General features: G+C 44.2%; 1 protein-coding gene and 1 non-coding gene across 2 annotated transcripts; both read left to right on the plus strand.

The window, feature by feature from the left end:
- Positions 1-7,964: 7,964 nt before the first annotated feature.
- Trnaa-cgc (transfer RNA alanine (anticodon CGC)) lies at positions 7,965-8,037 on the plus strand. Its single transcript has one exon. It is a non-coding gene; the product is annotated as a tRNA-Ala (tRNA).
- Positions 8,038-10,320: 2,283 nt separating this feature from the next.
- LOC126108248 (uncharacterized) lies at positions 10,321-13,038 on the plus strand. Its single transcript, XM_049913477.1, has 3 exons — positions 10,321-10,580; positions 12,373-12,444; positions 12,709-13,038. Exons 1-3 carry the CDS (start codon positions 10,407-10,409, stop codon positions 13,036-13,038), a joined length of 576 nt encoding a protein of 191 aa, XP_049769434.1. The 5' UTR covers positions 10,321-10,406.
- The last annotated feature ends 1,383 nt before the right edge of the window (positions 13,039-14,421 follow it).

The following is a 14,421-nucleotide window of genomic DNA, read 5'->3' on the forward strand; positions in this document are numbered from 1 at the left end:
GAACTATGAAAAAATAAGCAAAATATACAAACTGGGTCGTCCATGCGTAAGATAGGCAATATTAAGAGCAGTGTAGGGCGAGGAGCTCCGTGGTCCCGTGGTTAGGGTGAACAGGTGTGGAACGAGAGGTCCTTGGTTCAAATCATCCCTTGACCGAAATTTTTAACTTTTTATTTTCATTTTATGTGAAAAACTCTTATGTTTTCATCACTTTTTTTGGAGTGATTATTATATCCACAAGAAAACCTAAATCGGGCAAGGTAGAAGAAACTTTTCACCCATTCGCCAAGTGTACTAGTTAGGTGGGTCGACAACATATTCCTGTCATGTGACGCACATGCTGTCACCAGTGTCGTATACAAAATATCAGACGTGTTTTCCTGTGGAGGAATCGGTTGACCTATGACCTTGCGATCAAATGTTTTCGGTTCCCATTGGAGGGGCACGTCCTTTCGTCAACTAATCACACGGTTTTGCGGTACGCTCGCAAAACACAGACACTAAACTTATTACAGTTAACAGAGACGTCAATGAACGAACGGACAGATCATAACTTTGCGAAAATAACGAAAGCAAAATTTTCAGTGGAGGGCAGATTGGAACCAAGGACCTCTCGTTCCGCAGCTGTTCACGCTAACCACGGGACCACGGAGCTCCTCGCCTCACAATGCCCTTAATATTGCCTATGTTACACATGGACGACCCAGTTTGTATATTTTGCTTATTTTTCCATAGTTCCACACAACTTCTTCCTGTTTTCTCGATTGATCTGTGTTCCGTTTTTCAAGGCCTATCCATTGTGCCAACTTATAACTAAATCTGAGGGGGGTGCGACGGGGATGTTCCCTTGTAAGCGTTATGTGGCTGCTACATGATGGTGCTCCAGGCCACATCTCCGTTAACGTCCGGACGAATCTCAACCGTGTCTTCCGTGGTTGATGGATCGGACGAGAGAGTCCAGTTGCATTGCCTGCTCGTTTACTGGATTTCAGCCAGTGCGATTTCTGGTTGCAGGGCCATCTCAAAAGAGCCCGTTCCAGATGTGTAGACACTGAAGGAGCGTGTTCATGCTGTCCTCGACACTCTTCTAATGCAGCCTGGCCGATGTGAATGTGTGAACAGAACATGTTGCGGCGCGTGAAAAAAATGGTTCAAATGGCTCTAAGCACTATGGGACTGAACATCTGAGATCATGAGTCCCCTAGACTTAGAACTACACTCCTGGAAATGGAAAAAAGAACACATTGACACCGGTGTGTCAGACCCACCATACTTGCTCCGGACACTGCGAGAGGGCTGTACAAGCAATGATCACACGCACGGCACAGAGAACACACCAGGAACCGCGGTGTTGGCCGTCGAATGGCGCTAGCTGCGCAGCATTTGTGCACCGCCGCCGTCAGTGTCAGCCAGTTTGCCGTGGCATACGGAGCTCCATCGCAGTCTTTAACACTGGTAGCATGCCGCGACAGCGTGGACGTGAACCGTATGTGCAGTTGACGGACATTGAGCGAGGGCGTATAGTGGGCATGCGGGAGGCCGGGTGGACGTACCGCCGAATTGCTCAACACGTGGGGCGTGAGGTCTCCACAGTACATCGATGTTGTCACCAGTGGTCGGCGGAAGGTGCACGTGCCCGTCGACCTGGGACCGGACCGCAGCGACGCACGGATGCACGCCAAGACCGTAGGATCCTACGCAGTGCCGTAGGGGACCGCACCGCCACTTCCCAGCAAATTAGGGACACTGTTGCTCCTGGGGTATCGGCGAGGACCATTCGCAACCGTCTCCATGAAGCTGGGCTACAGTCCCGCACACCGTTAGGCCGTCTTCCGCTCACGCCCCAACATCGTGCAGCCCGCCTCCAGTGGTGTCGCGTCAGGCGTGAATGGAGGGACGAATGGAGACGTGTCGTCTTCAGCGATGAGAGTCGCTTCTGCCTTGGTGCCAATGATGGTCGTATGCGTGTTTGGCGCCGTGCAGGTGAGCGCCACAATCGGGACTGCATACGACCGAGGCACACAGGGCCAACACCCGGCATCACGGTGTGGGGAGCGATCTCCTACACTGGCCGTACACCACTGCTGATCGTCAAGGGGACACTGAATAGTGCACGGTACATCCAAACCGTCATCGAACCCATCGTTCTACCATTCCTAGACCGGCAAGGGAACTTGCTGTTCCAACAGGACAATGCACGTCCGCATGTATCCCGTGCCACCCAACGTGCTCTAGAAGGTGTAAGTCAACTACCCTGGCCAGCAAGATCTCCGGATCTGTCCCCCATTGAGCATGTTTGGGACTGGATGAAGCGTCGTCTCACGCGGTCTGCACGTCCAGCACGAACGCTGGTCCAACTGAGGCGCCAGGTGGAAATGGCATGGCAAGCCGTTCCACAGGACTACATCCAGCATCTCTACGATCGTCTCCATGGGAGAATAGCAGCCTGCATTGCTGCGGAAGGTGGATATACACTGTACTAGTGCCGACATTGTGCATGCTCTGTTGCCTGTGTCTATGTGCCTGTGGTTCTGTCAGTGTGATCATGTGATGTATCTGACCCCAGGAATGTGTCAATAAAGTTTCCCCTTCCTGGGACAATGAATTCACGGTGTTCTTATTTCAATTTCCAGGAGTGTATACAGTATATCGATATTACAATTTGACAGGCCACTCTATCTGCTACTGTCCTGTAAGGATAAGATCTGCAGCAGTCAGGCAGGTGAAAGAGAATACAAACGTCTTAAAAAGGAAATCGACAAGAAGTGCAAAATGGCTAGGCAGGAATGAGTACAGCTGGACAAATGTAAGGATGTAGAAGCTTATAGCCGGCAGGTGTGGCCGGGCGGTTCTAGGCGCTTCAGTCTGGAACCGCGCTACTGCTACGGTCGCAGGTTCGAATCCTGCTTCATTCATGGATGTGTGTAATGTCCCTAGGTTCAGTTAGGTTTAAGTAGTTCTACGTCTAGGGGACTGATGACCTCTGATGTTAAGTCCCATAGCACTTAGAGCCATTTGAAACATTTAGAAGCATGTGAAGGGCTTATTTCAATAGTGGTACAAGTCCATTACCTCCAGTTTCCTGTCTATAATGCTTCTGACATTAATGGTCCAAACAAACAGAAAGAAACGTTCATCTCTAGCAAGAAGCCATAAGCTCCAATATTTCTGGTATTTCAACAGCGCCGGCCAAAGTGGCCGAGCGGTTCTAGGCGCTACAGTTTGGAACCGCGCGACCGCTACGGTCGCAGGTTCGAATCCAGCCTCTGGCATGGATGTGTGTGATGTCCTTACGTTAGTTAGGTTTAAGCAGTTCTAAGTTATAGGGGACTAATGACCTCAGAAGTTAAGTCCCATAGTGCTCAGAGCCATTTCAAACAATTAATCTCAACTGCAGATTTTTCAGCGCTCATTTAACTTTAGGACTCTGTATCTCAATATGAACAAAAATGGACTTGTTCCACTATTGAAATAAGCCCTTCATATATTCCTAGTGCTAATACAGATACTGAATACAGGAAAATTAAAGAGACGTTTGGAGAAAAGAGAATCACTAGTATGAATATCAAGAGCTCAGATGGAAAACCAGACCTAAGCAAAGAAGGGAAAGCAGAAAGATGGAGGGAGTATATAGAGGGTCTATACTGGGGAGATGTACTTGACGGCAATATTATCGAAATGGAAGAGGATGTAGAGGAAGATGAGAAGGGAGATACGATACAGCGTGAAGAATTTGACAAAGCATTGAAAGGCTTAGTCGAAGCAAGGCCCCGGGAGTAGACAACATTTTGTTAGAGCTACTGATAGCCTTGGGAGAGCCAGCCATGACTTCTAGGTGCTGATATGTGTGAAAATTACCTATGAGTTTAATATGTCACGGCTGCAAAATACTATAACGAATCCCGCACAAAAGAATGGAAAAACTGGTAGAACCTGACCTCGGGGAAGATCAGTTTGGATTCTGGAGAAATGTAGGAACATGCGAGGCAATACTGACCCTGCGACTTCACGTAGATGAGAGGTTAAGGAAAAGCAAACCTACGTTTCTAGCATTTGTAGACTTTCGACAATGTTGACTGGACTATTCTCTTTCAATTTCGAAAGGTGGCAGGGGTAAAATACATGGAGTTAAAGGCTGTTTACAATTTGTACAGTAATCAAATGGCAGTTATAATAGTCGAGGGGCATGAAAGGGAAGCAGTGGTTGAGAATGGAGTGAAACAGAATTGTAGCCTATCCCCGATGTTATTCAATCTGTATGTTGAGCATGCAGTAAAGGAAAAAAAAAGAAAAATTTGGAGTAGGAATTAAAGTTCACGTAGAAAAAATAAAAACTTCGAGGTTTGCCGATGACATTGTAATTCTGTCAGAGACAGCAAAGGACCTGGAAGAGCAGCTGAACGGAATGGACAGTGTTTTGAAAGGAGGATATAAGACGAACATCAACAAAAGCAAAACGAAGGTAATGGAATGTTGTCGAATTAAATCAGGTGATGCTGAGGGAATTAGATTAGAAAATGAGATGCTTAAATTACTAAATGAGTTTTGCTATTTGGGAACGAAATAACTGATGACGGCCGAAGTAGAGGATAAAAAAATGTAAATGGCGTGTGGCTAGGGCCTCCCGTCGGGTAGACCGTTCGTCTGGTGCAAATCTTTCGAGTTGACGCCACTATGGCGACCTGCGTGTCGATGGGGATGAAATGACGATGATAAGGACAACACAACACCCACAGTGGAGAAAAATCTCGACCCAGCCGAGAATCGAACCCGGGCCGTTAGGCGTGACATTCCGTCGCGCTGACCATTAAGCTACCAGGACCGGACGAAGTTGAGGATATAAAATGTAGATGGTAAGGAAAGTGTTTCTGAAGAAGAGAACTCTGTTAACATCGAGTATAGATTCAGGTGTCAGGCAGTCGTTTCTGAAAGCATTTGTATGGAGCGTAGCCATGTATGGAAGTGAAACATGGACGATAAACACTTTAGACAAGAAGAGAATAGTAGCTTTTAAGATGTTGAACATTAGACCAAGAACTCTCATGGATATGACGGGGTATCTAGCAGAATACTGAAGTATTGTTCTATGTATGTTAGCCCAGTTCTCAGCCATATCTGTAACTTTTCCTTTAGGAGTGGTCGGTTTCCTGACAGATTAAAGTACTCGGTAGTGAAGCCACTTTATAAAAAGGGAGACATTGATAATGTTGACAATTTTAGACCTATTTCTATGCCATCGGTGTTTGCTAAAGTTACCGAGAAGGTTGTATATACAAGGTTACTGAAGCATTTAAATTCACATAATTTGCTGTCAAATGTTCAGTTTGGTTTTAGAAATGGTTTAACAACTGGAAATGCTATATTCTCTTTTCTCTGTGAGGTTTTGGACGGATTAAATAAAAGGTTGCGAACGCTAGGTGTTTTCTTTGATTTAACGAAGGCTTTTGACTGTGTTGACCACAAAATATTACTGCAGAAGTTGGACCATTGTGCAGTAAGGGGAGTAGCTTACAATTGGTTCGCCTCTTACTTTAAGAACAGAAAGCAGAAGGTAATTCTCCGCAATATTGAGAGTGGTAGTGATGTTCAGTCCCAATGGGGCACTGTTAAGTGGGGCGTTCCCCAAGGGTCGGTGCTGGGGCCACTGCTGTTTCTTATTCATATAAATGATATGCCTTCTAGTATTACACGTGATTCAAAAATATTTCTGTTTGCTGATGACACCAGCTTGATAGTGAAGGATCTTGTGTGTAATATCGAAACAGTAACAAATAATGTAGTTCATGAAATAAGTTCGTGGCTTGTGGAAAATAATTAGATGCTAAATCCCAGTAAGACTCAGTTTTTACAGTTTCTAACTCACAATTCAACAAGAACCGATATTTTGATCAGACAGAATGGGCATATTATAAGCGAGACGGGTTCAAGTTCCTAGGCGTTCGGATAGATAGTAAGCTGTTGTGGAAAGCCCATGTCCAGGATCTTGTTCAGAAGCTAAATGCTGCTTTATTTACCATTAGAACAGTATCTGAAATAAGTGACACTTCAACACGAAAAGTAGTCTACTTCGCATATTTTCATACGCTTATGTCGTATGGTATTATTTTTTGGGGTAATTCGTCTGATTAAAAAAGGGTACATTTGGCTCAAAAACGGGCTGTTCGAGCTATATATGTGGTGTAAGTTCGAGAACCTCTTGTCGACCCCTATTCAAAAATCTGGGAATTCTGACATTGCCCTCACAGTATATATTTTCTTTAATGTCGTTTGTTGTTAGCAATATTAGCCTATTCCCAAGAGTTAGCAGCTTTCACTCAGTTAATACTAGGCAGAAAACAAATCTGCATGTAGAATGCACTTCCTTGACTCTTGTGCAGAAAGGAGTGCAGTATTCTGCTGCATCCATTTTCAATAAGCTACCACAAGAACTCAAAAATCTTAGCAGTAGCCCAAACTCTTTTAAGTCTAAACTGAAGAGTTTCTTCATGGCTCACTCCTTCTATTCTGTTGAGGAGCTCCTGGAAGAGCTAGAAAATTAAGCAAATTCCAGTGTTACATTGTTGATCTTCTTCATTTAAACTTACGACTTGTCACCTGAATATGTTTTTTTAATATTTCATTTTATCTGTTTCTAATATCGTGTTATAATTTCATGTATTGACTCGTTCCATGACCATGGAGACTTCTCCTTAATTTGGTCCCACGGAACAATAAATAAATAAATAAATAAAAATAGATCGGTAGAATATGTAACTAATGAGGAGATACTGAGTAGTATTGCGGAGAAGTTGTGTCACAACTTGACTAGAAGAAGGGATCGGTTGGTAGGACATGTTCTGAGGCATCAAAGGATCACCAATTTAGTACTGGAGGTAAGCGTGAGGGGTAAAAATCGTAGAGGGAGACCAAGAGATGAATACAGTAAGCAGATTCAGAAGGATGTAGGTTGCAGTAGATACTGGGAGATGAAGCAGCTTGCACGGGATACAGTAGCATGGAGAGCTGCATCAAACCAGTCTCAGGACTGAAGACCACAACAACAACAATTTCAAACGCTCGACGGGGAGCGAGGAGGGGGGGAATATCAGGTTTTTACGCCGGTTCAGAAGTTCGTATATCCGGGGCTGGTCGGGGAACTAAGTGAATACTGTTAGTGCATATGTGATGCGTGTTTCCGTAGCCAAGGTAACTGAAATGTTAAGCGTTTCAACAGGCACCATATGGGAGTTTTATACCGCATACGGGGAAAGCGGAAAAATATTGTCTTCTAAGTTACAACTCGGACGAAAGCGTGCGTTGAGGAAGGACGTCGACTTTCGAAAATTTCTGTGGGGTGCGTATCAAGGTGGAATGGGTAGCATATGTTTTCTGGGGAGCCTCGATATTTTTTTTAAATGATTAGCTTTCATTTATAATTTTTATGAACACTGCCTGTGTCATAAATATCTGTGCTGGTACTATAAGCATCCGTTGAGACTGCCCTACCTCAGCCTGCAACACTGCTGACTTAAAAACAACAGAAATGCTACCAAATTCGGATTTGTCGCTGTTAAGATTAAAAAAAATAGCTACTGATTTAGTCTGTAACAATCGGCTTCCTCGTATCTGGGATAATTCTTTATTATTGTTCAACATTGGCATGTAGATATTTAAAACAATTGCTGACGAATAGAGTGGGCATATTTAGCGTGCCACTCGTAAGGAAACATGAAACTAAGCCGAAAAGAGGGGATTCCATTCGCAGTATCATAGACCATAAATTACATAGCCTGCGCATGATGTCATTTTACTGAAACCAACATCTAAGTCACATGACTCGGGGCACGAAGCCGAACATGTCATTACGCATTTAAAGTGCACATTTGACATTTTTGTTGCAGATCAGATGTTGTGCTTTTTGCTAGCTGCAGAAGCTACAACCTTCACATATGCTCAGATTAGTCTTGTTTTGTATCCTACAACCGAGCGAGGTGGCGCAGTGGTTAGCGCACTGGACTCGCATTCGGGAGGACGACGGTTCAATCCCGTCTCCGGCCATCCTGATTTAGGTTTTCCGTGATTTCCCTAAATCGCTTCAGGCAAATGCCGGGATGGTTCCTTTGAAAGGGCACGGCCGATTTCCTTCCCCATCCTTCCCTCACCCGAGCTTGCGCTCCGTCTCTAATGACCTCGTTGTCGACGGGACGTTAAACACTAATCTCCTCCTCCTTTGTATCCTACAGATTAGGTAAAGTGATGAAAATCTTAGTTGTATAAGTAAATTACTTTTACTTGGAGAGGTATTTCCGTAAGCCGGCTGTTGTGGCCGAGCGGTTCTAGGCCCTTCAGTCCCGAACCGCGCTGCTGCTTCGGTCGCAGGTTCGAATCCAGGCTCGGGCATGGATGTGTGTGATGTCCCTAGGTTAGTTAGGTTTAAGTAGTTCTAAGTCTAGGGGACTGATGACCTCAGATGTTAAGTCCCATAGTGCTTAGAGCCATTTGAACCATTTTTATTTCCCTAAGTTGAAAGTTACGATGGTTGTTGGTCCTTGGATGTAAAACTTGATGAATGACTAAGATTTTGAGACGAGATATCATTAACATCTAGCTCGCTACACCAGTACAGCCAACGTTTTGTAATACTGCATATTACGCTTCCTATCTTGATATCGTTTCGATATCTGGACTGGATTAAGCAAAAGTCAGAAAACATACGTGCTTATTTTGTGTAAATACCTGACATTATCCACATAAACGAATTTTCTTTCGTACAAAAGCTTACTAAAGTATTTCACACACATTTTTGTGGAATCGTTAGAAAACTAATGCTGCGTTCGAAATTGTTATTTTGTCTTACACTTCTGTGAAAGCTGCGAGCTAGAAGAATTCACGGTATAAAAAAAGAAAAAAACAAGTGCTCACTAAAGAACAGTCATTTTGTCGCTTGTTAAAAGAGCTGTCGATGCGTTTCAACTTAACCACATGCAAAAACGATAAACACTGCTTTATTACGAGGAATTTCGGAGAAACTAGATTAACTGCGCTATTACATGGGTGAGGTTAGTACTTCAGTTCGTTGAATTGTCAAAATCAATGCTTGATTTCAGCAATAAACGAGAGTGTAAAAAAAATGGAAATGATCGTATGGCATTGTTGGCCGGCAGGTCCCATTCGGTTAGGTCGCCAAATTGCATGTTCTCTTTAGTTGATGCCACATCGGCGACTTGCGAGTCAACAACAATGAAAATGATGATGAGGGACACAGAACACCCCGACTACTCCTGCCACGTGTTTTTTTGTGTCTGTTGATTTTTATTGTCTTTCATAGGTGCTAAACACAATACACAGAAACGAAAGGTATTCATCTCTTGGTCTCCCCCTACGATTTTTACCCTCCACGCTGCCCTCCAATACTAAATTGGTGATCCCTTGATGCCTCAGAACATGTCCTACCAACCGATCCCTTCTTCTGGTCAAGTTGTGCCACAAACTTCTCTTCTCCCCAATCCTATTCAATACCTCCTCATTAGTTATATGATCTACCCATCTAATCTTCAGCATTCTTCTGTAGCACCACATTTCGAAAGCTTCTATTCTCTTCTTGTCCAAACTAGTTATCGTCCATGTTTCACTTCCATACATGGCTACACTCCATACAAATACTTTCAGAAACGACTTCCTGACACTTAAATCTATACTCGATGTTAACAAATTCCTCTTCTTGAGAAACGCTTTCCTTGCCATTGCCAGTCTACATTTTATATCCTCTCTACTTCGACCATCATCGGTTATTTTACTCCCCAAATAGCAAAACTCCTTTACTACTTTAAGTGTCTCATTTCCTAATCTAATTCCCTCAGCATCACCCGACTTAATTTGACTACATTCCATTATCCTCGTTTTGCTTTTCTTAATGTTCATCTTATATCCTCCTGTCAAGACACTGTCCATTCCGTTCAACTGCTCTTCCAAGTCCTTTGCTGTCTCTGACAGAATTACAATGTCATCGGCGAACCTCAAAGTTTTTACTTCTTCTCCATGAATTTTAATACCTGCTCCGAATTTTTCTTTTGTTTCCTTTACTGCTTGCTCAATATACAGATTGAATAACATCGGGGAGAGGCTACAACCCTGTCTTACTCCTTTCACAACCACTGCTTCCCTTTCATTATAATATAATAATAATAATAAATATAATATTATAATAATTCTCGATTTGTATCTCAATATAATAATAATAATAAATATAATATAATAATAATTCTCGATTTGTATCTCAATGCCTTAGCTTACGAAAGTTCATGTTTGATTTGATTGCATCTCTTGCTTTATTTCAGAATGCCAGGAAGGAGAAACTGGCAGTGATAGGCGATAAAGTGAGCGCAGTTTTGCCCAGTGCGACAGACGAGGACTGCAAAACTCGCTTCATGTCCCTGCGGTCGCACTTTTGTGCAGAGATGAAAAAAGTAAGAGCTAGTGAGCACAGCAGTGCAGGGGCAAGGGACATTTACGAGCCCACTGTGTGCTGGTTCCGTCCCTTAAAGTATTTAAAGGGCTACGTCACACCAAGGAGAACAGTGACCAACATCCCAAGCTGTATGGTAAGTATGAGCATTTTGTTGTAGGAATTCTGCATTGTGTAAGACATCTTATTCTGATTTAAGACTGTAGATGGGTATTCCAACTCAAGTACACTCCTGGAAATTGAAATAAGAACACCGTGAATTCATTGTCCCAGGAAGGGGAAACTTTATTGACACATTCCTGGGGTCAGATACATCACATGATCACACTGACAGAACCACAGGCACATAGACACAGGCAACAGAGCATGCACAATGTCGGCACTAGTACAGTGTATATCCACCTTTCGCAGCAATGCAGGCTGCTATTCTCCCATGGAGACGATCGTAGAGATGCTGGATGTAGTCCTGTGGAACGGCTTGCCATGCCATTTCCACCTGGCGCCTCAGTTGGACCAGCGTTCGTGCTGGACGTGCAGACCGCGTGAGACGACGCTTCATCCAGTCCCAAACATGTTCAACGGGGGACAGATCCGGAGATCTTGCTGGCCAGGGTAGTTGACTTACACCTTCTAGAGCACGTTGGGTGGCACGGGATACATGCGGACGTGCATTGTCCTGTTGGAACAGCAAGTTCCCTTGCCGGTCTAGGAATGGTAGAACGATGGGTTCGATGACGGTTTGGATGTACCGTGCACTATTCAGTGTCCCCTCGACGATCACCAGTGGTGTACGGCCAGTGTAGGAGATCGCTCCCCACACCGTGATGCCGGGTGTTGGCCCTGTGTGCCTCGGTCGTATGCAGTCCTGATTGTGGCGCTCACCTGCACGGCGCCAAACACGCATACGACCATCATTGGCACCGAGGCAGAAGCGACTCTCATCGCTGAAGACGACACGTCTCCATTCGTCCCTCCATTCACGCCTGTCGCGACACCACTGGAGGCGGGCTGCACGATGTTGGGGCGTGAGCGGAAGACGGCCTAACGGTGTGCGGGACCGTAGCCCAGCTTCATGGAGACGGTTGCGAATGGTCCTCGCCGATACCCCAGGAGCAACAGTGTCCCTAATTTGCTGGCAAGTGGCGGTGCGGTCCCCTACGGCACTGCGTAGGATCCTACGGTCTTGGCGTGCATCCGTGCGTCGCTGCGGTCCGGTCCCAGGTCGACGGGCACGTGCACCTTCCGCCGACCACTGGCGACAACATCGATGTACTGTGGAGACCTCACGCCCCACGTGTTGAGCAATTCGGCGGTACGTCCACCCGGCCTCCCGCATGCCCACTATACGCCCTCGCTCAAAGTCCGTCAACTGCACATACGGTTCACGTCCACGCTGTCGCGGCATGCTACCAGTGTTAAAGACTGCGATGGAGCTCCGTATGCCACGGCAAACTGGCTGACACTGACGGCGGCGGTGCACAAATGCTGCGCAGCTAGCGCCATTCGACGGCCAACACCGCGGTTCCTGGTGTGTCCGCTGTGCCGTGCGTGTGATCATTGCTTGTACAGCCCTCTCGCAGTGTCCGCAGCAAGTATGGTGGGTCTGACACACCGGTGTCAATGTGTTCTTTTTTCCATTTCCAGGAGTGTAGTACATTTGCTTATTTTGGTGAATGGTATTTTGGAAAACAAGCCACACTTTCATGCTACCATGTGGGTTCATAGTTTTCAGTGTTGTAAGTGGTTCACATATGAACAATCTGTTATTGACTAACATATGACTTTAATATTTCAGATACCGCAGGCACCTTCGTCAGATCTGTGTAGCAGGACCATTATTAATGATTCGTGTGTAAGTATTTACCTAAATTTAAATAAAAGTTGTAAACAGTAATAGCGACAAGTGAATAACACATCAACTATTTCAGAAAACTGAGGTGACCACAGTAACGGAAGAGGCCACCGTAAACGAGGAATGTAGTGAAGATGACAACGGCAATGTAAGTGCATAAACGGTCTTCTCATGTACGTTAATGGTAGTTCATTAGCCTTAAAGCTCTCTTGATAAAAATAATGTAACATTTTAATTGTATTGTATATTTTTGCTGCAAGAAAATAGTACTTAATTTTCATGCAAGTTATTTACATTAAAAATATTTCGCATAGAGAACTTTAAACATGCTACTGTAGTTTACATAATCACTTTAATACTAGATACTGTAATATGTATGTAGCACAATACTGTATCAGTTTTCTATTTCCAGCACTCCCAAGACATATTTACTGTGGGATGTACAGAGGGATGTACACCTTTGTCAACACCTCGGGTATCACCACAATCGTCTCTGAGGGAACCTTATGCTTCAGCGAGAAAGAGGCGTAGGAGGGACAGTGAGGATGAATTGGCCGCCTCAACATTGTCTGTTTTAAGAGACATTCAAGTGTCAATTAGTGGCAGTAATGAAGATGATAAATTTGGGCAGTATGTTGCTGCTGAATTGAAAACAATGAAAAATCCAGCAATTAAGGCTGAAGTAAAATTGAATGTGATGAAATCTATCATAGATGGCATTCGTAAAGAAATCAGTAGCTGATTTTAAACTTAAGAGATTGGCTTTCATTAATGAGTTACTTTCGAATAAAAGATTGTCTTTTGTAAATTATTACTTTTAAAAGTTGTACTGCTCAACAACTTCCCACTGCCATGAAACATAACCTGTTGAACTAAAGAATTCACACAGTTTTTTGCACGCTTCCCTGGCGCACAGTTACGTGCAATTTCCACTCTCCAGGGGTATGCAAGAGAGAGATTTCTCTGCTCACCAAGAACCATTGTTTATGGTGCACAAGTCTGTTTTCTCTGTATCAGCATCTGTCAGACACGTGCTGTCAGCCTCTTCAGTCAAGTAGTTGTGCAGTATGCACAAAGTCAGAACAATTAATTCCACTTTCTGAACAGGTAGTGGAATTGTACTGAGAAGAACTCTAAAGCGTTTGGTCAGAATTCTGAAAGTGTTTTCCACTACTCGCCTCCCTCTTGACAGTCAGTAGTTAAAAATCTGTTTGGACTTTGGTTCTGGTAGTCTCTATAGTGTTTCATGTTATATGGCTCCAGGTGAAAGGCATCATCAGCAAGTACCACATACGGCACTTCAGTTTTTGTACCAGGCAGTGGTTTTTGCAGCGGTACCTTGAACCAGTTTTCCCGAAATGCACTGCTGATCAAGCTGTTTGCATAAACCACACCATCACCGACTCTCCCATTGCACCCAATGTCGATTAAAGAGAATCTGTACCTAGCGTCCATGGGCGTACCCAGCGAGAGCCGGGGGGTGGGGGTGGGGGGGGAAGGTGGGGGGGGGGTGCAGCTGACCCCACCCCCAGAAAATATTCGAAGTTTTTCACTGGTTTACTGTTTTATTTAATAAGAAGTGCTGTATGTTGTCTCGGGTCCTTGTTTCCTGAGACTAGTATAACCTGCCCCCCCCCCCCTCTCCTAGCTCAGATCCTGGGTACGCCCTTGCTAACGTCCACAATAGCTAGTTAAACAATGCTGTGGATTTTGTTTATAATGAAAATATGCTGATCCTGCAGTTTGTGGTGGGGCAAATGCTTTGTGTTTCCCATCCATTGCACCTGGAAATAAAAGTATGTAGTTTTATATAGTAGTATATAGACTTGCAGTGTGGGAAATAAAAAACTGCCTAAAGCTGAGTCTGATGTATTTCAAGATTTTAAACATGGCTGAAATGCTGATGTATTTCATTAAAAGCATTTTAATTACATTTCATTACTGTCAGATTTTCTCCATATTATGTAACTTAATTTTGTGACTTATAAATGCAGTTTGGGAACTGTCACAGTTCATCATATTCTTCGGCAATTTTCACCCACTTTTTTCTGTTGCTGATGCCTGTAACATTATATTCTTAATAACTGCTGGAGTGTCATATATATATATACAAGGTGTTTCGGGA

This window comes from Schistocerca cancellata, chromosome 11 (assembly GCF_023864275.1).
Source record: "Schistocerca cancellata isolate TAMUIC-IGC-003103 chromosome 11, iqSchCanc2.1, whole genome shotgun sequence".
NCBI lineage: Eukaryota > Metazoa > Arthropoda > Insecta > Orthoptera > Acrididae > Schistocerca > Schistocerca cancellata.